General features: G+C 41.7%; 1 protein-coding gene across 3 annotated transcripts in view; it reads right to left on the minus strand.

Moving 5' to 3' along the window:
* LOC146856006 (metabotropic glutamate receptor 8) overlaps positions 1-24665 on the minus strand; it is a 2429629-nt gene that overhangs the window by 37293 nt on the left and 2367671 nt on the right. The window contains exons 10-11 of one of the 3 annotated variants that reach the window (XM_085653965.1): positions 12256-12502; positions 9757-9794 (exon numbers count right to left, since the gene is read on the minus strand). In XM_085653965.1, the coding sequence (XP_085510091.1) occupies positions 9757-9794; positions 12256-12502 (285 nt within the window). Of the gene's footprint in view, positions 1-9756; positions 9795-12200; positions 12503-24665 lie in introns of all 3 variants that reach the window. The other 2 variants (XM_085653966.1, XM_085653967.1) reach the window with 2 other exon arrangements.

Below are 24665 nucleotides of genomic sequence, written 5' to 3' on the forward strand. Positions count from 1 at the left end.
CCTGTGCTCATGACGGAACCATTCTGTCATGAAGACAGGGGCACAAAATTACTCTGCTGCAGACAGCAGAGGGATTTCCTTTTCTCCCCCAGAGACTCAGGAGCTGGAGAAGAGCTTCCCCAGCTCCCGAGGCCCATCCCTGGTTTATGTGAAAGGACGATCAGCGTGCACCTCGCGCTGTCATCATTTCACAGAAACTGAAACTAAAATGAACCTTTAGGTTCATTTCAGTTTCACTTTCTACGTGATCAGGGGGCTCTCTCAGCCCCCTGAGCAGGTAGAAAGACGGGAGGGGTATCATTGGAAAGGGGAGAATCTCCCCTTTCCAATGGTACCCCTCCCCAGTGGATCCCTGTTTGGGCATCGCCCCAGGAGGGCGATCCCCAAGCAGGGATCCACCCACCAGACACCAGGGAGGGAGGAGCGGCCCCTTGGGCAAGGGACTTTGCTCCCCCCATAAAAAATTGGGCCAATTTAGTCTTTCTGCCCCCCGGGGGGCAGATGGGGCAGTAGCCCCCAATCTGCCCCCCGGGGGGCAAAAAGCCCACTAGATTCCAGGGATTTTTTTGGGCACATTGTAATTAGGGCGGGGGCATTGGCATGCCTGTTTTGTGCAGCCCCCATCCTAATAAAAATTTGACCAAAAAATATCCCTGGCATCTAGTAGGCTTTCTGCCCCCCCCCGGGGGGGCAAAAAGCCCACTAGATACCAGGGATTTTAAAAAAAATTATAATTAAGGGTGAGGGCTGCCCAATATGGGCATGCCCATGCCCCCACCCCCCTGCAAAATGAACAGCCTTTCTGCCCCCCCTGGGGGGAAAAAAGCCCACTAGATGCCAGGGATTTTTTTGGGGCAAATCAGAATTAGGGTGGGGGCTACCCAAAATGGGCATGCCAAGGCCCCCAACTCTCCCCCACAAAAATAACAGCCTTTCTGCCCCCCTGGGGGCAGATTGGGCATTAGCCCCCAATCTGTCCCGGGGGGCAAATAGCCCAGTAGACGCCGGGATTTTTTTGAGCAAATTTTAATTAAGGTGAGGGCATTGGCATGCCCATTTTAGGCTGCCCCCACCCTAATTAACATTTGCCCAAAAAATCACTGGCATCTAGTGGACTTTCTCCTCCCCCTGGGGGGCGAATGGAGTCATTAGCCCCCAATCTGCCCCGCCAGGGGGGGCAAAAGGCCCAGTAGATGCCAGGGATTTCCTTGGGGCAAATTTGAATTAGGGTGGGGGCTGCCCAAAACAGGAATGCCCTTGCCCCCATTTCCTCCCCAGCAAAAAATACAGCCTTCCTGCCCCCCCTGGGGGGCAGATGGCACAGCAGCCCCAAATCTTCCCCCCCGGGGCAAAAAGCCCACTAGACACCAGGGATTTTTTGGGGCATATTTTAATTATGGTGGGGGCATTGGCATTCCTGTTTTGGGCAGCCCCCATCCTAATTAAAATTTGCCCTAAAAATCCCTGGCATCTAGTAGGCTTCCTGACCCTCCGGGGGGCAGATGGGGCAGTAGCCCCCAATCTGCCCCCTCTGGGGGGGGCAGAAAGCCCACTAGATACGAGGGATTTTTTAAAAAAATTATAATTAGGGGTGGGCATGCAAATGCCCCCACCCCTCCCGCCGCAAAGGTACAGTCTTTTTGCCCCCCCCTGGGAGGCAGATGGGGCAGTAACCCCTAATCTACCCCCCTGGGGGAGCAAAAATCCCACTAGATGCCAGGGATTTTTTGGGGCAAATCTGAATTACGGTGGGGGCTGCACAAAATGGGCATAGCAATGCCCCATCCCTCCCCTACAAAAATTACAGCCTTTCTGCCCCCCTGGGGGCAGATGGGGGCATTAGTCCCTAATCTGCCCCACCAGGGGGGCAAAAAGCCCACTAGATGACAGGGATTTTATGGGGGAAAATTTGAATTAGGGTGGGGGCTGCCCAAAACGGGCATGCCCATGGCCTCACCCACTCCCCGCACAAATTACAGCCTTCCTGCCCCCCCTTGGGGGCAGATGGGGCAGTAGCCCCCAATCTGCCCCCCGGGGGGGGCAAAAATCCCACTATTTGCCAGGGATTTTTTGGTGCAAAAACGTGGGTGGGAAAACGTTAGGGGACCCATGCAAGCCATACCTCTCTGGACTCCCCCGGGTGTCTAGTTTTCAGAAATGTGTGGGTTTGGTAGGTTTCCCTAGATGGTCGCCGAGCCCAGGGCCCAAAACTCATGGGACCCCCCCTTGCAAAACCAGGTTGGTTTGTGATAGGTAATTTTGATGTCGCCTCAATAGGTTTTGGGCCCTTGCCTGTTACGGGTCCTTGACCCACCCACGCAAGTGAGGTACTATTTTTCTTGGAAGACTTTGGGGAAGGCGGGGTGAGTGGAAATTTGTGAATCCATGCAGATTCCAGAACTTTTCACCACAGAAATGTGAGGAAAATGTGCTTTTTTAAAACAATTTTTTAGGTTTGAAAAGGATTTTGGGTAACAGAACCTGGTGAGAGGCAGTCAAATCACCCCATCCTGGATTCTCCTGGGTGTCTAGTTTTCAAAAATGTATAGGTTTGCTAGGCTTCCTAGGTGCCGGCAGAGCTAGGGTTAAAAAACTACAGCTAGGCACTTTGCCAAAAAAGGGTCATTTTTCACAGTGAAATTGTGGTGTGTCCACGTTGCGTTTTGCGCCGTTTCCTGTTTCGGGCACTAGGCCTACCCACACAAGTGAGTTACCATTTTTCTCAGCAGACTTTGGGGAATGCGGGGTGGGTGGAAATTTGTGTATCCACGCAGATTCCAGAACTTTCCACCACAGAAATGTGAGGAAAATGTGTGTTTTTTGACAAATCTTTACGTTTGCAAGGGATTCTGGGTAACAGAACCTGGTGAGTGGCAGTCAAGTCACCCCATCCTGGATTCCCCTGGGTGTCTAGTTTTCAAAAATGTATAGGCTTGCTAGGTTTCCCTATGTGCCGGCAGAGCTAGGGTTCAAAAACTACAGCTAGGCACTTTGCAAAAAAATAGTAATTTTTCATTGTGAAATTGTGGTGTGTTCACATTGCGTTTTGAGCCGTTTCTTGTTGTGGGCACTATGCCTACCCACACAAGTGAGGTACCATTTTTATCGGGAGGCATAGGGTAATTCATATTTGTAAAGCAACTGTTATTACCTATCGACTTTCGATGCATTTCTGCCTTCCAAGTGAAAGACAATGGGTAAAAAAGAAGTCATTTTGAAAAATGACCGATAATTCTCATGCTAGTATGAGTATTCCCAATTTCAGAAATGTGCAAATATCTACTGTTTCTAAACTCTACTTTTGTTCCCATTTCAGAAATAAATAGGTATCTTTCATACCAATTTTTCCATGTATACATTTTCCCAGAATAATTGCTATATAACCGGTACATAATAAAAAACCATTGCAAGTTGCTGCTCAGTTTTTGGCTCTGGGTTCGTCGGGTTCTTGGTGAACCTACAAGTCCTATATATCCCCACAACCAGTAAGGTCCAGCGGATGTAACGGTATATTGCTTTCAAAGAGCTGTCATAATTAGAAGAAGTTACTGGTGAAAATGCTGACACATTTAAATTTTTTCTATATTTCACTGTTAGTTTCTATCAAGAAACCTTTATGGATCTACACAAATGACCCCTTGCTGAATTCAGAATTTCGTCTACTTTTTTAAAATGTATAGCTTTCTAGGATCCATTGTTGCTTTCATACCCATTTCTACCATTAACTGGAAGGAGGTTGAAAGCACCAAAAATAGCAAAAATAGGCTATGTCCCAGAAAAATGGCAAAACTGTGTAAAATGTTTTAGTTTTCTGACAAACGTCTGTCATTCCCTAAAAAGGTGGGAAAATTGTGATTTCAGCCCCACAAACCCTTTTTTGAAACCATTTGCAGGGAAAAACCCAGACGCTTTCTTTTGCAGCACTTTTTCCCCATTTTTCCCAAAAAACCCAAACTGTTGCTGTATTTTGGCTAATTTCTGGGTCCCCTAAAGGGAAATCCACAAACTCTGGGTACCTTTAGAATCCCCATGATGTTGGAAGAAAAGGACGCAAATTTGGCGTGGATACCTTATGTGGTCAAAAAGTTACAGGGGCCTAAGCGCCAACTACCCCAAATAGCCCCAAAAAGGCTTAGCACGGAGGGGGGGTGGGGGGGGGAGGCCTAGCAGCGTAGGAGTTAATCAACTTCAAGGAACTGCTACAACAACAACAGCACTCCAAAAAATACACGTTGGTGGTATCATGGACCCCTCACAACATAATCTTTCTTATTTAGAAAATCTGAAGAATAAAACACAGCAAAATATAATATAACAATCCCTAACACGGAACACATTGAACATTTTTTGCTAGAACTGTGAAAAATATGGATAAAGCCAAAACATGTATATTCAATCCTTAATTATTTTAATTGCATCTCCGGCAGCCCTGGTTTTGACTCCTGCCAATCTTATAAAAAGATTTGTACGTGAAGTATAATGGACAGACTGGTGAACAGATAAATAAAGAGAGGCAGAATTGTCATCTTAATTAAAGCAACTCACCCAATAATTGTTAATGGAAGGAGTTTCCATTGCTCTAGAAAATCATTAAGTTTTTTAAGCAATGGTCGATGATTCAATAGATAAAGATCTTGGTAGTTTTCACTAACATAAATGCATAGACATCTTTTGGGGTGATGTAAATAAAAGAATGCAAATAACCGGATCTTAATTGGTCGGCAACTAAACTCGCTGGTGCAAATGACAGTCTATTTCTAATCCCCAGTCACACTAATCTTTGGGTTTCATGAAGTGCTTTGTAAATATGCTTTTGGCAGGCGCTCAAATAACGTGTTATATCATCCTCGTAAAGCTTTATTCTGGGACAATTATGAAGCAGGTGAAGAGAATCTGAATTACAGCAAATAAGTCTAGCAAAAGCTTTGATAAATGCGGCAAAGAAAGTTGGAGACAACTTGAGGCAAGTTGGCCTAGTCCTCAAGAGATTTTAATACATTCTTAAAAATTATTGTTTACCATGATTGAAGAACTGGCTCGTTTCTCTAAATTGTAAGCAGGGAGATGAAATGAAGCTGCAATCGAATTTCTCAGAGTGGAAAATAACGTCAACTGAAATGAAATCAAATGCTTTCTCTATCTAGCATAATTATGGCTGCAGGAATTTGAGTATTATGAGAAAAATAACCTATAGCTTCTTTCAGGAAACTGGTATTGGCAGATAGTTGTCTGTCTTTTTTAAATCTGTTCTGATATCCTTGAATACAAATTCGTAGCATAGCTATAAAGTCTATTAGCTAAACATCTGGCTATGATTTTATAGTTGGCGTTAGGAAGGGTAATGAAGCAGTATGAAATAACAAAGGGTCTGATTACGATGTCGGTGGGTCTAACAACTGCCCCTGCAGTCCACCCGCCAGATTACGATGCGGCGGGCAGAGGCATCGGACGAAGGGGACGCCGGCTGCGCTTCCGACGGGCTCAAGGAGCCCTTGGGTGCGTCGGAGGGTCAGTAATCCTTACAATGAGGGCAATGCCTGTTCAGGCACCTCCGTAGGAATTACAATGTCCCTTTCTGCCTGCCCTTTCATGGTGGTTCACCCGCCATGAAAAGGCAGGCCGAAAGTGACTTTGGAGCCCCCAGCAGGGCCCCCTTACCCCCTGGCCCTCTTCTATGGGGCTTAGGGGGCACCTATGGTACTCCCCTAAACATCTGCATGGTGCCTGCCCCATAGTGCAGGATGTTTTTAATGTGCTTATTTTCTTTTGGGCTGCAGCCCGCAGCACATGCTGCAATAGAAAATTTACACATCATGACCGCCGTGAAGGCGTCACATCGTAATCAGGGCAGCGGGACCGCCGAATTCTAGTCGGGCAGTCCTGCTTCTGCTGCTCAGAGGAGAGTCTGACCTGTATCGTAATCAGGCCCATAGAGTCGATTTTTGACTTTTTATTTCAAGGCGAACAATCTGTATTTTCAAAAAGAAGAAGGGGAAATTCTCCTGAAAGAAAATTATTATACAAGGTTGTTATAATTGGTGATAATATTTTCGATAAAGTTATTATAATATTCCGTCGGAATTCCATCTTCTGCAGGTGGTCTGACATTCTGTACATTTTTAATAACATCATGTACTTTTTGGGCTGTACATGGAGTGATAAGATTACTAGGTTGTGAAGGATTTGTATTTCTTAGTAGTCAAGATAATAAAAAATTACTTTTGCCTCAGTTTTGTTTCTATATTTGGGTATAATGACTGACACAAAATGTGTTTTATTTCTTCTAAATAAGTGATGGCTTTATTAGTAATTTGGTTTATTATTTTCTTTTTTATTTAAATTGTGATTGCTTTTTGCTTTATTTGCCTAGGAGAGCATGTTGCCTGTAAATTCACCCTCTGTATACCATTCCTACGTAAAGGAGGCGAAGGGAAGTTGGTCAGCCTTAAAGTAAAATACTTTTAAAGTGGTCTGGACCGCTTCCTACTGACGCATATCATTTTCTAATTTTGCATTTGGAAAAACACATTGAGCCTGCTCTAGGTCGTCTTGTATCTCCGCCCAACCTCTTTGCTTTTTTTTGTATACTGCAAATGTTTTTGTAATTAGCTGGCCCCTAATGGAGGTTTAAAGGTGTCCACAGTATGCTAATTTCAGTCAAGTCAATGTTTAGATTGAAAAAATCTTTAATACAGATATGCATATTTGCAGCCCACTCTTCATCATTTAGAAGCAAGCTATCCATCTGCCTTCTGAATTGCTTATTCCCTGGCAAAGACTTCGATAAAATATTTTGGCAGAATGATCAGAGACTTCACTGGGAAACAGATTCAGGGGGGAAATTGTTAAAGAGGGGGAGACATAAAAGAAATTGGGTTGGCTTCAGATTTGAGTCTTTGGAGATGCAAGTGTATTTTGAGGTGGTTAGATTTTGAACACACCAAGTATCAGTCAAATCAATTTCCTCTTTAAATGCTTTAATTACTGCAGCCGTAGATGCTTTTTTTATTTTGTGATACTTAGAAGAATCTTCAAATGGATTTTGGCGAAAAATAAATTCTCCTAATAGAATGATTTCTCCTTTTGACTGAGCCATAGATGAGAATATATTATCTAACAACATGGTCTCATTTCCCAAAAGACTATAATAAGTTTAAAATATGAAGAGTTTCTCTTTAATTTGCAAATATACCAAGGGCCACCATCTGGCAATCCGTATAGCAGAGAAAGTAATATAAATATAGCAAGTTGTTTAGAAATCATAATAGCATTCCCTCATCCCCTGCATGCATATCATTTGTAGATTATAAAAGCAATGTTTGTTCTAGTTCTGAAACATTTTAACTTTTCTGAATTTAAACCTTATCTAGTAGGTTTAGTTTCCTGAAGTAGGATTGAAGGATTCTCATTTACCAACCAGGATTCTAGGCCGTCAGCATTTAAAGATATCACTTTCTGATCAAATATATTTTTTGATAATTATTACTGTGCAACTTTATCTAGATAAGTTTGGCATTAGTAGATTACACATCTGAGTTAGGCACTTCAAATTCTTTACAGGGTAGTTTTGAGGTAGTAATACAGTTTTTTTCCAACTGTTGTCTGTTAGGCTTCTATGAACATTACTTGTGTTTCAAAAATAGATCTCATTTGTACCTTCTGTAATCTTCGGCGCAGCATTCACCTCTAAATCTAGCCCTCCTGCATCCTGTGTCATTGATCGCTTCTGCTACTAGACCACCATGCATGCATTTTTAAACGCTGACATGTAATGCACCAGTAGCCCTTTCCTCTTAACGGGGTTGCCCTCACCTATTTTAACAAACAGGCGACTTCATAAACAATATATGAATTAATTTAAGTTAAGAGTTTTCTTTCTGAATTTGTGTGACCTTGTGAGACCCTGAAATAACCATATTAATCCCATTACAATTAATTCATGATTTTGTCTGTTGTGCAATAACAGGTTAGATCCCCAGTTTGTAAAATTTGGGAATGATTATTTTGTTTCACTATGTTCGACGTCCAGTTTTGAAAGACATGTCTGAAAAGACCTGAAAGGTAAATTTTTTGTTTGAAAATGACTTTCTCGTTTCAATATCACTAATTGTTGTCGTGCTCCAGGATATTTATTTGTAAACATGCTCTCAGTTGCCACTCTGTACCAGCTACACAGCTGGATTACAGAGAGAATAAATAGACAGTATCAAAGGTTTCTGAGGCATGAGGAGCAGGTACTGCTTTCCAGAAGGGAACAATGAGCTATGCTGATCTACCCTTTCCCATCTAGCCTGATCACTGGCTCTAGGTTTTCCACTAGATTTCCATGCAGCAACTGGTCACCATCCTGGCAATTGAGGTCTTTGCAGTTTCTCTCTTTGTCACGCAGCCACTGCTTTTCACCCCGTGAAATGTCTGAAGCTTGAAGTTGCCAGGGCACTCCTTCTAACAGGTGTCTTTGAAGGAGGAAGAAGTTCAACAGTGATCAGGATCCTCAAAGAGGGAGAGAGGTCAGAATTGTGAGTCTAATGTACAAGTTGCTAGTCCTAAAGGGTGTTGGCAATGCTTGACAGTCCATCTAACAGCCCCAGGACAGGTGAAAACAAACTTCCAACATAAATCCATGCGACCAACATGACACAGCCATTCCATGTAGTTGGCTAGCTCCATGCTTGTAACAGCACTTGACCCCTTGAAACAAAACACACAAACATCCAAACTCACATCACTACGCACCTCAAGAAGCTACACTGGCTCACGATCCAGAAGAGACGCTAGTTTAAGATGTTGACCCATGCATACAAAGCTCTGAACAACGAAGGACCAACATACATCAACAAATGAATGTCCTTCCACCAACCGACCAGACACCTACGATCCACTTCCCTCTTCCTCGCGGACACCCCCCAGATCCACTGAGCCAACAGTAGAGGATACTCCTTCCCTCACCTGGCGGCCAAAGTCTGGAACAGCCTTTCCCTGCACATTTGGACCACCTCATCGCCCCCTGAATTTAAGAAAGGACTCAAGACCTAGCTGTTAGAATGAACAGAGCACTGCAAAGCTGCCAGCAACCCCAGCGCCTTGAGAACCTCATAGGTGATTTGCCGCGCTTTATAACTCCTTATTGATTGATCCAACGAAACACAATAAACTGCATATCTAACACACATCTAGGTGCAGCACTCATTACCTCCAGTCAAGAATTCTCACTGCAGATCACCTTTACAGTAACATTTCTCAGTGACCTTTCTCAGGTAGCACAACTCGAACAACCACTTGACGACCTTGCAACACAGCACCGAAGGTATTTAGAATGTGAAGTGATCTCAACTCAAAGACCCGCCTCGATCATTCCTACATAATCTTAGAACCACTTATATAAATTCAGGTTAAATATATCACACCCTCATGCACACAACATCCCTTCATAATTAACTGCCAGGATTTAAATGTACAGAGAGATAACAAGTTTCTCCAGCTGAGCAATGAAGAAGTGAGAATTGCTAGCGCATACATTATAAAGTTCTATAGTATGACCCAGTCCAGAAAAAAGAAACACCCTCCTCCCAAGCACCCTCCCAAACATATTTAATGCTATAAAGATCTCCCACAATTGAATACAACTTAACTACACACTCACCTACACAAATAAGTTCTAAACTAAACATTCAACAAACTCTCTTCTAAACTTACACAACCAAACGTGAACTAACAACGTGAACTAACAACAGACACAAATGATTTTTGCCTTACCAGATCTACAAACTTTGGACGTCCAGAGAAAGAATACTCTGCGATGACATAACAATGGTAGTTAGTGTTGTACAAGTGTGAAGTCCACATTACACAAGCTATAATATTTTCCTTCTTGCTTAAGGTTATTAATGGACTATGTTGTATTTGTTATTCTCTAGCATACATCAGAAAAATGGGTGTTTTCATATTTTAAAGGGGAGGTTTCATATTTTAAGCAAGGGTTCTTCCATCGATTACCTTCAATTTTGTCATGGTGCGAAAAAAAATTGTGTTGTAAAGTGAAACCACATTTGCCCCAAGCCAGCGTTTCAGTAAAATGACACTTGTTATTCTCAGGTGATATTACGTAGCTAATAAATCCTGTTCAGTACAAAATACGTTTTTAATAAGGCGTGATGTACTAATGACGACTATATTGAGAAATGTCATGTATCACTGTAAAGTAAGCCCTTAGTCCAAGTTGTTCCTACAAATCCACAATTTAGAGGAGCACTGCATATATTTTTTACATTCCAACAAGAGTCCAAAGTTAATCAAAAATACATTCTATGATACTTATATGCAAGCACAATGACAGCAAGTGCCTTACTTTTCACTCAGTTAAATGACAGCAGGAAAACATGTTCTAGTTTCACAATACTCCAAATGTCAGATTGTTGTTCATCTTCTTTATTTTCTCAAAATGTGTAATAATGCAAAAAGACAAATGCACATTGGGAACAGCCTATGTGTTTCGTCCCTCGGACTTCATTGTCAAGGGACAACTACAAGAAGCAGGCGGCACTACACACCCAGGTGCTTGGGAAAAACTGTAGAGGGGCCGGTAGTAATTGATGCCGGTCATAAAGGTATTCACTGATTAAACTGTTGCTTGTCCGTTTCTCTCCGGAATACCGAACACAGGATCAATAAGGGAGAACAAACAAAAGGGAGACCTGCTCTGTATTCATTGATGTAGTAGAGGAATTCACCAACCGTTGAGTTAACAGGAGAATCCCTTGAGGTTGTAATATTACATTAAAGGTCCTTTCTTGGAACCACATATATTGATTGCACACAGGACTTCCCACAAGTTGGATTAGTGCCCGGAAGAAGTCCCATGAGAACAGGGACGAAACGCGTAGGCTGTTCCCAATGTGCATTTGTCTTTTTGTATTATTACACATTTTGAGAAAATAAAGAAGATGAAAAACAATCTGACATTTGGAGTATTGTGAAACTAGAACATGTTTTAATGCTGTCATTTAACTGAGTGAAAAGTAAGGCACTTGCTGTCAGTGTGCTTGCATATAAGTATCATACAATGTATTTTTTATTAACTTTGGACTCTTGGTGGAATGTAAAAAATATATACAGTGCTCCTCTAAATTGTGGATTTGTAGGAAGAGATTTGGGTTTTTTCGTTTGACCCAGAAGAGTGAGCATTTTCTTGAAAATTAGTAGGGACAGATGGTGTGCAGGCGATTTTTGGAACCAAAACCGTTTTCCTGCTATATTCTTAGTCCAAGTTGTGTTGAGTGGTATTTCCATAGCTTTTCTTTTGAAACCACCCCGCACAGTTATGATTTTGACGGGTACGGAATTGCACCCGGTAATATCATCTACTGTTGCCCTCAAATTTTCCACCTTCTGAAAGCAGGAGGAAAGTAAAAGTAGAAAAGGGACTGGAAATTGGAAAAAAAACATGCAGCACATGCCCTGGTAATTTTGGAGCGTGTGTATTATTCCCCATTTCATGCTTCAAACTTCTAAGAGGGTTGATGATGCCGTCTCAAATCTATAAAACCGGCCTAACTAAGTTTGTTGGCTTAGGTGGGAATTGCAATACACATGCAGGCTCTTAGAAGCATAAAAGGATTTTTAGGTAATTACCAATGCATTATGTTTGTAGTGCACCATGCCTAAAAGGTATTCAACATGCTCTTTTCAGAGGTATTTAAAAAAGTATATCATTTGAAAGCATTGGTAAACTTCTTCCTGATGTGGTCCTTAGTTCACAACAGGTGACAGTAGTAGCTGAAAACCAGTATACACATTGGGAATGTGACTGAGGGTAACACAAATGATTTTTCTTCTTAAATGCATCACTTTTTTAAGTACCTACTCACGGCAAGTTATAATTTTATGTAGCCATGCAGCCGTCTGAATTTAGAAGGGCTGAGTTCACTGTGCTGACACATCAGTGGCATAGCCGGGGTACCATGGGCCCTAATTCAGGTAAGGACATTTTCCCACCTGAGTACTTGTTGAGTAATTAAATACGAAAATAATCAGGTTCGATGGGCCCCTGGGACATCTGTGCCCCGGCGCCACTGTACCTGCTGCACAGTTGATACTACGCCCCTGTTTAGCATACCGCGTCTTGCAAGCCATGCCGGGCATGCCAGAATAGAACTTGCGTAAAGGAGTGCAAAACTTGCAAACAAGAATTCCATACGTACATCTGTTAGGAAGTACTGCCATTGTTGATCATTGGATAGTCTACGGAGGACTTACTGTTGGTCTCCAGACTTTCACAGAGCTCTGTTTTGACCTCTCCGTTCGGTCTGTCGTTTCCTTTTTGGATCAACTTGCTCTGCATTGTGGCAGCTGTCACCACCGCCTTGAAGCTCCTCTTCCGTTTCTGCACATTCTGCTCCGGGTGAAAAATGATGATGTAGACTTTGGGCATGTAGAGCATGCCCAGCGACACGGATGCACTTAAACTCATGGACACGGTGAGGGTGGTCGTCTGGATGTACATCTGCGGGACAAAGAGACAAAGGACAATTATGCATTATGAAGTGAGCACAAGATGCCCCAAGGAACACAACATGTTTTAAAGAAGTGCAGCTCATTGGTAAGATGGCGGATTCCAGCTTAGTCACATGACGCACCAAAAGTGTGTCCTAAAGACATCATATGTGCAAGGGTTCGTGTGCTGTGAATGTATTCGGTCGATAACGGGACACCGTAGCCATCCCTAGAATAAGTGTATGGTTTGTTAGCGGTTTTCAGGAATTAGAAAATCAAATGATTGCATTGTTTTCTTTAGCATTTTTGAATGCTTGTAACATTACTAAAACAACATCTATATTAGTCATCATTTTCGTTTTCTGCTCAATACCGTCACACAGATTGCCTGTTCTGAAAGTCTACAACGAGTTAGGAACAATTAGGAACGATCTATTGGACTTTAAGAACAGTGTGATTATGGCATTAATATACCTGCATATACTGTTACGTTAGCAGCATTCGTACAGCGTCTTCTAGAGTCAGCGTGGCATCGAAGCACTTTATGCTTCCGTATTTATGGCCTGGGTTCTCTTTAATTTGATTGATCTGCGTACTGTACATAGTGCTTGGTGAGTAATTAGGACTGTCTCCGTGGTTTGCTGCTCTTCATAGGAGATGAGCGACAGAGACATTGAGCATTTGTAAAACAACTCTCACCTTTGTACCCCCATGGCAGAATTGCATTCCAAAATGATACCAAAAAATCTGTACCAAACTACACAAATAACAATCTGCCAACAAGAATTTGAAACTAGGGGCCTGATTATGATCTCTGCGGAAAGGGTCCCACCATCAAACCAGCATTGGATTCCTCTCCCGCCTAGTCGGTGGTTCGCCCGCTGTATTACGATGTTGGCGGGTTGCTGATCAAAAGACCACCGGACTCCTGCCGACTCCGCCAGCCATTCGCCGACCAACTCGACAGCGGCATGGGGAAAATTATCTGTTGGAGAGCGGTACAGACAAGGTTCCAGTTGTCTGCATTCTGAAGTGCCTTACTGTTGAGCCGACTGTGGCGGGGAGACCGCCTGTTTCGAGTAGGAATGCAAACTCACCCATTTCCTTCTTTTCCCTTCTGTCTCTGACAAGGATCCCTTCATCCAGAGCCCCCCTTCACAGCAGCAACTTGACCCTGAAGAAAACTACCCTGTCAGCTAGGAAATCCAGGTAAGTCTGTTTTGCACTTTTCTCTCATTTTTCTGGACTGGGCACATGCAGTCAGGACTCCAGCAATGGAAAAGCAGTCGTGCAAGTTAATTTTTCGCTTGTGTCATATATATGTGTACATTTTACACTTATCTAGTCAAAATGTACACACCTGTATCAACACATATGAAAGAATATTTCTAAATTGCCGACCTTGGCCCTGCGCTGGTCTCCCACAGTCAGAAACACCGCCGCTGGGCCAGCGGCGACATTTAACTATTGTGGGCAAAAGACCATCGATTCAACAGAGTACTTGGGTGCGCTGCCAGGTAGGATGGTGGGAAGACCGCCAAGCTCATAAGCAGGCCCTAAACATAGTTTAGTGCATGTTCAGGGAGTGCATTTGAATTCATCTGGCAATTGGTGTATGGTTTTAAATGTACTATGGATGAGGTTAGTACTCTAAAAGGTAGCGGAAAACGCTCATTGCAAGACATAGATATAGATTGTACCCGTCGCTGCGTACAGAGATCTGGAGCTGTTCCACTTAACTTGCAAGCAGATGCCCATTCAATTTTCTTTTCAAAATTGTACTTGCTGTTTTGCTTTTCCTGTCATGAACAAAGCACTGTAGGCGCCAGAATTCAAGAAAATAAGCATTAGCAAAGCAATAGGTGCTGATTTTTTAATGAAAGTACATTGATTTTGTACGTTCTGTTGCGAGAAATGCTAAAAGGAATGGGTGCAAGAAGGACGACTTTTGCCTTCAGGGCTGCAAGGTATTTTGTGGACTCTGGGAAGACAAATTTACTATTTTAACTTCAGCCCCAGAATATTTGGGTGAAGTGCAGCTTTCTCCAAGTAGTCAAGATTGCTTATCTATTATTCCAACTGAAATATTTTACAGAAAGTTAAAAATTTAGCGAGTAGTTGGGAAAAAGGTGTTACTTTTGCATTTCCAGAAAGTTCTGCCCTGAGGACTGAGGATACTGGTCAATTAAAAAATTTAGGAAAACCTTGCATGAATGAGTGAGCGGTTGTGAGTATGAGTGAGTGAATTATTGCATGCATTGATACATGAATACATGAATGGACGACTGGGTGAGTGTATGAATAGGTAAGTGAATATATGGACTAATGGATAAATAGGTGATGGTGTGCCTAAATTGGTAAAGGACTGTCAAATGAGTGGGCATAGAGATGAATGACTGGGTAGGATGTCCAGTACTTGAATAGATGACTAATAACAAGATATTAGAGGGTGTTGCTGCCCGACTGGTGGCAAGATGCTGCTTTTGCCTGTTCACCTAAACATTGATGCACTGACATCCACTCATTTACTCTGTGACTTACCTAACGCACTATTCTGGCCATCAGTCAATCATCTATTTTTTCATCCATGTACTCTTTAATGCATTCTATCACCCATTGGTTCACTCTCAGGTTCAGTCAACCGTGCGATCAAACAAAGACTATACCATGAAAGTCACTTTCAAAAAAGTAAGTTAAGCACAATTTTGCCTGGGGATTTTTGAGCACTGTGCAAAATTGGCAAAGATTCCCTAACCTTTTGAGCACCACCAGCAAGCTACACAATTAGGTTAACTGTCCTGATACCTCGAGGAAACTGCTCAACTGCCTAAGGAATGTTGATTTGACCCTGTCCAGGAGGAAAAGTGTTTCACCACCTAACATGTACTGTTTTGTATGAACCACTAGAGGACCACTGCTGTGTTACCAAAGGAGCACTGCTACCACATGAGTGAGACTTTTTCTTTCTTGAGCCAACTGATCCATCACCTGAGTGATGCAACCTCACCCTTCCAACAGCAACAGGAAACAGGAGACCTTGACTTCATGTTATCGCAACGACAGCTCATAGTGGCCACCAGGAACGCCCAACTGGATCTTCGTGCTACAGCGATGGCCATCCCCAATGCCAGGCCTGCTCTTCATGCTACAGGGATAACTATCCTCAACACTCTCCCTGCTCCTTGCAGCTTCCTCCACTGAGAAATGGACTCCTCATGCTGAACTTTGAGAAGGCAACTTTTTCAGTGGACTAACATGGACACTTTATCCGGCTCTTAATCCATCATGGTCAGGCTGAACGTGTCACTTTCCCCGGTCACGCATGACCAGGTAACCGTGAATATCGCTTTGTGGTTTTAGGTGCTATACTCACCTAAAACTTTGAAATGGCACACGTCCCGTTCTACTGATTGGAGTTTGTCATTCTGATATCATTAAATATATTTTCATTTACTGTACTTTTCTAAATTGGTGTGGGATTTTTCTTGTGTTGTGTTTTCACTTCAATACTGTTTGTGTGCTGCATAAATACTTTTCACATTGCCTCCAGTTAAGCCTGACTGCTTTTGGGCCAACATACCAGAGGGTTTAAGAACAGGTTAATTTCAGGTAATATTGTGGTTCACCCTGACAGGAATTGTGGTTGTTGCTTCAGAAGTTTCTTCACCCTCATCAAAAACCTCATTTCCTACAATTGCTCATTACTCTCATTAACTTTACCCATCACTAAATCCTAAAATTAACTTTACCTCTATTTACCACTACCCATACTTCCCTCTACCACTCACTACTCAACCTTGGAACAGAATATAAAACGTGAGATTATTGCTTTTTTAGGTATACAATTCATTCTACAATCCCAGTATAAAAAACTGTCAATAATTTCTTTGTAATCAGTGACTTGTGACACACCCAAACACCTATTATAAGGAAATGACACCAGACCTCAAATGTGATAACTTATTACACTTGAGCTTTGACATCAAAACACCTGCTGCCAGCAGCCAAGGAGAATTGTAGGTCGGGTCATTGAGGATAATTGAAGCAGCTGTTTAGGGAACAAACCAAAACATTGCTTTTGTTTCTACTGCTCTGCTTTTCTAGCTGTACAATGACAAGCTGAAAGAGATATTTATGGCAACAGTTTTATTTTTTGCACTCCTTAGGTAATTATAGAAAAGTTAAAATCTATCTGCATGCTTCTACACATTTAAAGCTATTGCATTTTTTTAAAACAACTGGCTTCTATTAAACTGTTTTAATATCTTTTTGCAACAAACATCTAACAGCTTTTTAATGTGTTTAATTTTGCACTAAAGATTCTATTTTTTATTCTTCATATTTTCCAACAAGCTCTCTCTTTAAAGTGAAAGAGTGATGCATGAAGGATTTAAGTGGTTTGTGGGAAAGGTGATTATAAGACCATGTATAATAGGAAATAAAGTATCCTCTGGAGTACATGATAAGGATATTGTACATCACCTCTGGGTTCCATAGCCTTATAAACAAACACAACATTTGATCTCGTTCCATATGGTCATGAAACCTCTTTGTGACTTGCAATATTATAATATACGGAAATGGGTACTTTATCCATATATAAAGTATTTTTAAAAATATTATATACAATAATGTTGTCTTTGATATAGTTGTATAAAATGTTGTTTAAATTAATTTATATTATTAAACTATATATTTAATTAATTTAACTTATATTAGTTGTACCAGTATAAGATTTTAACATACTGATTATAAATGTTTTTTTGCTGGTGTTTTTAGTGCAAGTTGCAATTTATATAGTAATTTTAATTTAGTTCCTGGTTCTTGGGTTTGGAGGGGATTTGGGAGGGAAGTGATTTAAAAAATAAAGTGTTGTTTTACAATTTTAATCAATTTCGTGCAAGTAAAATTTAATTATGTAAATTATTGTTTATTGACGTTTTTTAATTTATTGCTAATTGGTTGACCAGTTTATTTAATTATACACTTTTGAAACCAGTTCTACATTTAATATTTGTTTAATTTATATTTTTATGTAATAAATTAGTTTAATACTTATGATCATTAGTTTTTTTAAAACATAATTTCAATTGTTTGTTGGTGTTTTCTGGGGGCAATATGGAGGGAAGTGCATTTATTTTTCATATTTTCAATTTAGATGATTTATTTATTTAGTAATATAAAATGTATATTCTTTCTTTTCATTTAATTTGAGTTATCTTTAATGAATATATTTTTATTTTAGATATATTTTCAAAAATGTAATATTGTGTTGTATTTAAATTGTGCTTCCTTAGGAGTCAAAATAGTAAACCTGGCTTTTTCAAGTCAAACACTTTTCCTCCTATTGTTTAGTCAATATTGTTCATATTTATTTAATTTATATATATTTTTAAATTATTATTTAAAAAAATAATTATTTTGTATTTCTAGTTATATTTTAATTTTGTTAGTTTCAAAATACAATTTGATATATGTTTTGTTTTGTATATCTTTGTTATTATTTTTATTAATGATACTTTAAATGATAGTTTTTACAATTTTTTACATATTGTTTTAATTTGTTAATATGTATTATATATCTATTTACAATAATATTTAAAAGTATTTTTTATATTTATTTTTAATAATGCTATTATTTTAAACTTTAATGTATCTATATTAAGTAGGTTGCTTAACTTTTTTGATGGTATTCGGGTCACAATATTTTTTTTATCAATGTTTTTTTAGTGTTCCTACAAAGTTTATAAACGTGACATTTTGCTGTCTACATTTTTTACACAATATGTCACAATATTTTACTCTAATAATTTGTCATAAAACCATACAATCTCATGATTAGTCACATCCCATCCATCTTCCTTATTTAGAATTCATGAAAACACTGTACACTATTGGGAACTGACAGAGAAACCCAGTGCATTGGCTTCAAAACCAATGCATCATGGAACTGGCGCTTTGTCTTCGGAACTGGTGCATTGCCATCATTGCATGGAGAAAATCGACACATCACCTCGACTGCGGGATCGACACTGATGCATTGCATCTCACTCTTACGGCTAAGATGAAGGTACTTTTGTTCAGCGGGCCTCGCGTGGCTCCTGTATCCAGCCCGCGCTCCATCGCTGTTGGCCTGAACTCTTGACTTTGCACCGGTCCAGCTCGACCAGATAACCCCATAGGCGCTTAGTGCTTTTAAGTGCTATTTTTCACTTTTAATATTTAAATATTCATATCTCGACTTCTACTTATTGGATTTTTGTCATTTTGGTCTTGTTTTATTAATAGAATTATAATCCATTTTTCTAAACTGGTGTGGAGTCTTTTTGTGGTGTTTTCATTGTTTTATTGTTTAAAGTGTTGCAAAAATACATTTACACATAGCCTCTTAAGTTGATCCTGCCTGCTCTGTGCCAAGCTACCAGAATGTGGGCACAGGTAATTTATGGTGGGTATCTAACTTACCCTGACTAGGATTGTGGTTCCTGCTTGGACAGGATGCATACCTCTGCCAACCAGAAACCAAATTTCTAACAGGCACTGTATGTATGTTGTAACATGCAATGGTCTTCAATTATTACTTTTTATGGACCACGATGCTAATTCTGGCCTTACCTCCCGCAGTGCATATAACAGTTCTCTAGAGGGTGCTGTGTGCAGCGCATGGATGTTGATGGATAGAGATGATGACCTTTACTTCTGAATGGCCTCTTCTTCTCAATGTTAAATAAGGCATATTCCCCAGTTATTACAATGACTACTCCAAATGAGAATAGTACTCCAAATAAGCAATAATAAAAGGGCTGACCCAAAACCCCTCTCTATATATTGATTTTATGCATTTTGTTAGGAAAGAGCTGCAGGAAGCTAAAGCTGTCTTTAGACAAGACCAACATATGGTCACAATGATCTTCTTACTCCTTACATGGAACATTTTGTAATGTGTGATCATAATACTAAGGAGCCGATTCCGATCTCGCTGGGAGAAGGCTCCGTCCGACTTGGATCCGGAGGGCTTTCCGACCAACTCATGCTCCGGGGCTCCAAGTGCCCGAGTACGATGCCAACAAGCGCTGACAGACACGGGTCGCTCGGAGCCCCATTGAAGTCAATGGGAGCCTGTTGTACGACGCGTACATAGGCTCCCATTGACAAAAAAGGTACGTTGCGTACAAGGGCACCCACTGTAGTAGGGACGCGTCTGTGCCACCCACACCATAAATGCATGTGTAGGGGGGACCTGTGATCGACTCGTAAGGCTATGGGTGAAGAGGGGTCCAGCGCGGACCCCGAAGTCCGCTTCCTGGAGCGTTTACGTGTCGGAGGCTCTGACTCGATCCGGCTTTCCGAATCGTGCATCGTACTGGCTCGGTTGGAAACCGCCTCGATTGCACGGCACGGTTTGCTTACGGACGAGACGTACGGATCGGTTTGGACCAGGAAACAATTCGGTTGGCGATTTCGCATTTCTCGCATCGTACTTGTTCGCTCGTACAGCTGTACGAGTCGGTCAGAAAACACACATACGGCTCGTACTTATCTGGCTGGATCGTGTGCGGAGCCCTTCCAAGGGAGATCGGAATCGGCCCCTAAGTATGACATTTTCTGTAACACATATTTACAGACTAGAGAACATTCACTTGAAAATCACAACCTATGGTACAAATTGTTTATTTTGTCTCTATAGAACAAAATATTTTGCCAGACCTCCTATAGATCTATCTGGAGACATTCTAATAGACTATTAGGTGGAAGAGACCATGCAGTGCAATATATGAGAAATTAGTCAAGCTGACTCTCACTGCTCTTGCCCCCTCTTCTGCCTCAGCCTGGTCCCGCAGGCTCATCGAGCTCTCCAGTCATTCTGAACTGTCTCCCATTTGTGGCCTCTTATCCAACATAAAGGTTACAGCACATAAATCTGAAATGCAGAGGGCATTGTAAAATGGGAACTATAGTGAAACTATGTCTATAGCACATGTGCATGTATAAAAATGCACTGTACACATAACTTCAGTTTTGTCATGTGAGTTCATGAAACACAGGAGCTACTGGTGGACTGTTGGTGGCACTGTGTACCACACCCTTTCTGCAACGTTGAATTTGGCAGCTTCAATCCAGTCTCAGCAGAAAATGTACTTTTGTGTGCAATCAGTCAGGAAGGGAACCCATTGAGACCAATAAGCTGGTTATGAGTTCAAGAAGGTGTTACACATGTTTGGAGCTAATCAGGATTACTGGGATAGATTTGGTGTCTGTATGCTGGGACATTTTTTGAACACTAAGGCCCCTATTACGATACTGGTGCTCCAAGGACCACCAGACTCGTGGTGGTGTGGTGATTGTGGATCCAGCCAATGCTTCACTGGAGGTTCGACCACCTGATTACAACTCGGGCAGTCGGACCACCCTAGGACCACCGGCTCCTAGGCCGCAATATGCTTGGCAGGACAGCCATGAACCCGCCAAGCATATTACAAGTTTCCTTTCAGCCAGGCTTTTCTCGGTGGTTCCACCACCATGAGAAGCCTGGGAGAGAGGAAACAAACGGGGCTTTCGAGTCCATGCAGTGTAGGAAGCTTGTAGTACAGTCCCATTGCGGTGCTTTGTGTAATTGGCCTGCTGCCTTTAAAAGAGGCACCATCATTGGACTGCCACGCCGCCTGCCTGCCAGACTACGAAAAAGTTGTAATCTGGAGGGCGGGCAGCGTGAGCTTTGGTTGAGCGGTGGCGCTGCAGTTTGCACAGCTACACCACCGCTCCGCCAAAAACTTGGAATCAGGGCCTAAGAGAATGACAAGGCTGTACATGCTGGGGTGTTTTGTGGATACTGGAATGTTTCTAATGCTTCACAGGCTTGGAAATAAATGAAGGTACAGAGATCTGTATGGTCCTTGTGAGAAACTATATAGTTATACTGTTAGGTAGAGGGGATAAATGTTTGAAATGAGCTGCGGTTGTGCTCCCACAAAGCCAAAAGAAGCTGACCATTTTTTGGTATATGGATTCATGCATAATACTTTGATCACATTTGGTAACTTCCTATTAAGGGCAAAGCCTTCCTCAGTGAAAAATATCTGTAGTATATCTGCAGTAAACCAAAACCAAACTTTAGTTAAGAATTTAATGATGTTAAAGTTCAATACCAGTTTAAGTAAAAAAAGAAAAATATAGATACAATGCACAAAATTAACAAATTTGGACGAAGGAATAGGGATTAACTGTACAAACAAAAATCATTAGAGAGACAACAACAGGAACAAAAAATCCTTCTTAGTTTATGAAGTGCATCAGACAGGACCTGGTCAACTTTCACAGCTACCCAGTGGTGAAGACTAATTAGGAGCAGCTGACCTCCTGCCACAAGTTTTGCCTTCAAGCAAATTGGAGACAGTTGAAAATATTCAGCAGAGCTTAACTGGAAGTGGTGGCCATTCATGGCTCCACAAGGCTAAATAAAAATGTCTCACTTTTCCACAGTTCCCTCAAGCTTACTGGAAAAAGTGAGAAGATGCTGAAATGAAGCTGCGAGCTATATCTTTTTGAGTTCGATTGACACTTTGTCCTAGTGTTCCAAAGGTGAAAAAGTTATATTTCTCAACTTTTAGAAAGACCTGTATAACTTACCTCTTGGGAGACTAAAAATCTCAAAACTTTCAGGGAAATGTTCCTTGGACTTGGTTCAAGCTGTAGGTAGACTATCTACATCTTCTGGTGAGGTTCACAGCAAAATGTCAGTTACATGCACTTTCTGGCGTTCCTTTGCAGCAACTCCAACTCTGAGTCTTGCCTCTTGCCCAAGAGATCAGGAAGCATGTTGCATGACTAGACCTTGAGAAAGATTCTGGCTACTGGGAATGAAATCTCAGACAGGACACTCTCTCTTCAGTAATCAGATGGACATGTATGCCTGTTTCAGATCAGCTTGGAGAGGAAAATAGTTTTCTTCATCTATATCAAGCAGTTTTTCAAGAGCTGCCATACGGGGACTGTTCAAAGGCATAAACAGTCTCTGATTGAAGATGAGTCCTGAGCAAATAAAATGCTTGCTTTTTATGCTCAGTATTTTAGCAGTGTGGCCTGGTTATTTGGAATATACAAATCCAAGACGAGAAGACCTTTCGCTCCCTCCAAACTCCTCTCAAGGAGAGCCTCTTCGGCCTATCAAGGTTCAACGAAAATCTCCATCCTTCAATTTCCATAAATACCTGTGCCATATTGTGAGTGTTTATCCACTTCTGCCATGGGTGTGGAAGAAGTTTCCTGCCCTTTTGTAGCCTTTTATTTGAATAGGCCTTTGATACAAGGCTCTTGGATACTGTTGGCCTTTGCAATACACAAAGGTTCAGCCAGGGAAATTAGATACACCCCTTTGGTAACACTATTTCAGAGATTAAGAAAGGCAACATGACAAACTATGAAACGGAAAGAATGTAGATAATTAAAATGTATTGTTTCCTTACATGTGTCATGTTCCTGAGAACATTCATATCTATGCCATTTAAATATACTTATGTCTGTCAATTCTATTGCTAAAATATATCATTTTAAGAACATCTTTTTAAATACAAGTGGGGAAGGTAACTCATTCAGGTTAGCATCTCACATGTTAACTGTGTACAGCAGTGCAGAATCTTTTTCCCCAATTACAGCTCACTTAATAAAATGTCTATACATGACAATTTAACAAACAATGATGCAGCTATAAAATGTTTCTATATAGGGTTGCTAAGGTGTTACACATAGGTGAGAGCTCTAGTGGATATTAAAGGCCTGATTACGATCTTGACAGTCCTTCGGACCACCGAACCCGTGGAGGCAGTCCCTGGACTAACAGACAGGTGGTCCGCCTAACGTATTATGAATACGGTGGTGGGACCGCCGCAGGACTGCTGTAACCGCGGGGGATCATGGATCCCGAAGTGGTGGCGCAGCAGTCAGAGGCCAGAATATGCTTTGTGGGGCCGCTGCGGCACCGCCGATCATATTTGGAGTTTCCAGACCGCCTCACTTTCAATGGCAATGAGCAGCCATTAAAAGGGCGGCAGTGAGGAAGCAGTTGCCTCAGGGCCAAGGGATTCATTCAGGGGGGTACATGGTTAACTCCCCTATCTTCAAGTACCCCCTTTCCTGCATGGCATGGACTTTACAGTCCATGCCCTGTAGGAACGGGCTTTGGTGTTCCAATTGCGGTGCCATTTTAATAGACACCACTGTGGGAACGCCAAAGGACCGCCCACCAGACCAGGAAAAAAGTCCTAATCTGGCAGGCAGTCTGACTACGAGTTTGGTGTTCCTGGATTGGGGAGCTGGCATGGCGGGCTGCTCCAGGACCGCCAAACTCGTAATTAGGCCCTAAGATGAGTATGGTGCTTAACATGCTGAAGATAGTTTTGTTCACTTCAATTCCATAGATTATAATCAGGTTGAGAGATCTCTGGATACTAGTCCTGGCCTTTGTCCAGGTATTGAGGGTCGGTTACCTATGCTAATAACCCATTTGTCAGGAAAGTAAGCTGTAGCCAGTGAAGGTGCAAGCCATATCCTTGAGCATGGTGTTTGGCATTCTTGCCCCTTATAGCAAACTATGCCTGTTGTTTTGCTAAGCCCGGTTTGTGGGACCTGCGGGACGAAAGTGATTTCATTGAAGATATCGGTTTTATAGTTTGTGATTTACATGATGTCATGAGCAGAACTTACAGAGGTTATGGTTTCATTGCTGAACATAGCAAGTATTTCATTGCAACCATAAGATTGAAATTAAGATTTTGTTTAAAACATAGCATTCTTTTAATATTTGTTTTGTGCTTTATTTTTCTTTCCCAATTATATACTATGGCACCCTGCAGAAGCTAACTGCCATAATGCATGGTTTAATGCATGGCTTTGGCTACAACCTGCTTTGAGTCCTTAGATCCAAAGTCACCACTATTCCAGGTATTGTGATGTGCGCAGCAGGCTCTAGGATATGGACTTGGCCTTTTGCCATCCCCTTTGGCTCTCTTCTGCCCACAGAAACGGATGTGTATGGACTGTGGGCAACTGCTGCAGGTGCAGGAAGCAGGGTCTGATCTTTGAACAATCCATGCATTCAGCCACAAAAACCTCCTGATTACAGTCTTTGGGTATCTACAAGTGACTCTATGAGGTTGTCCCCAGGCTGCTGCCGCTCA

This window comes from Triturus cristatus, chromosome 4_1, assembly GCF_964204655.1.
Source record: "Triturus cristatus chromosome 4_1, aTriCri1.1, whole genome shotgun sequence".
Classification (NCBI taxonomy): Eukaryota; Metazoa; Chordata; class Amphibia; order Caudata; family Salamandridae; genus Triturus; species Triturus cristatus.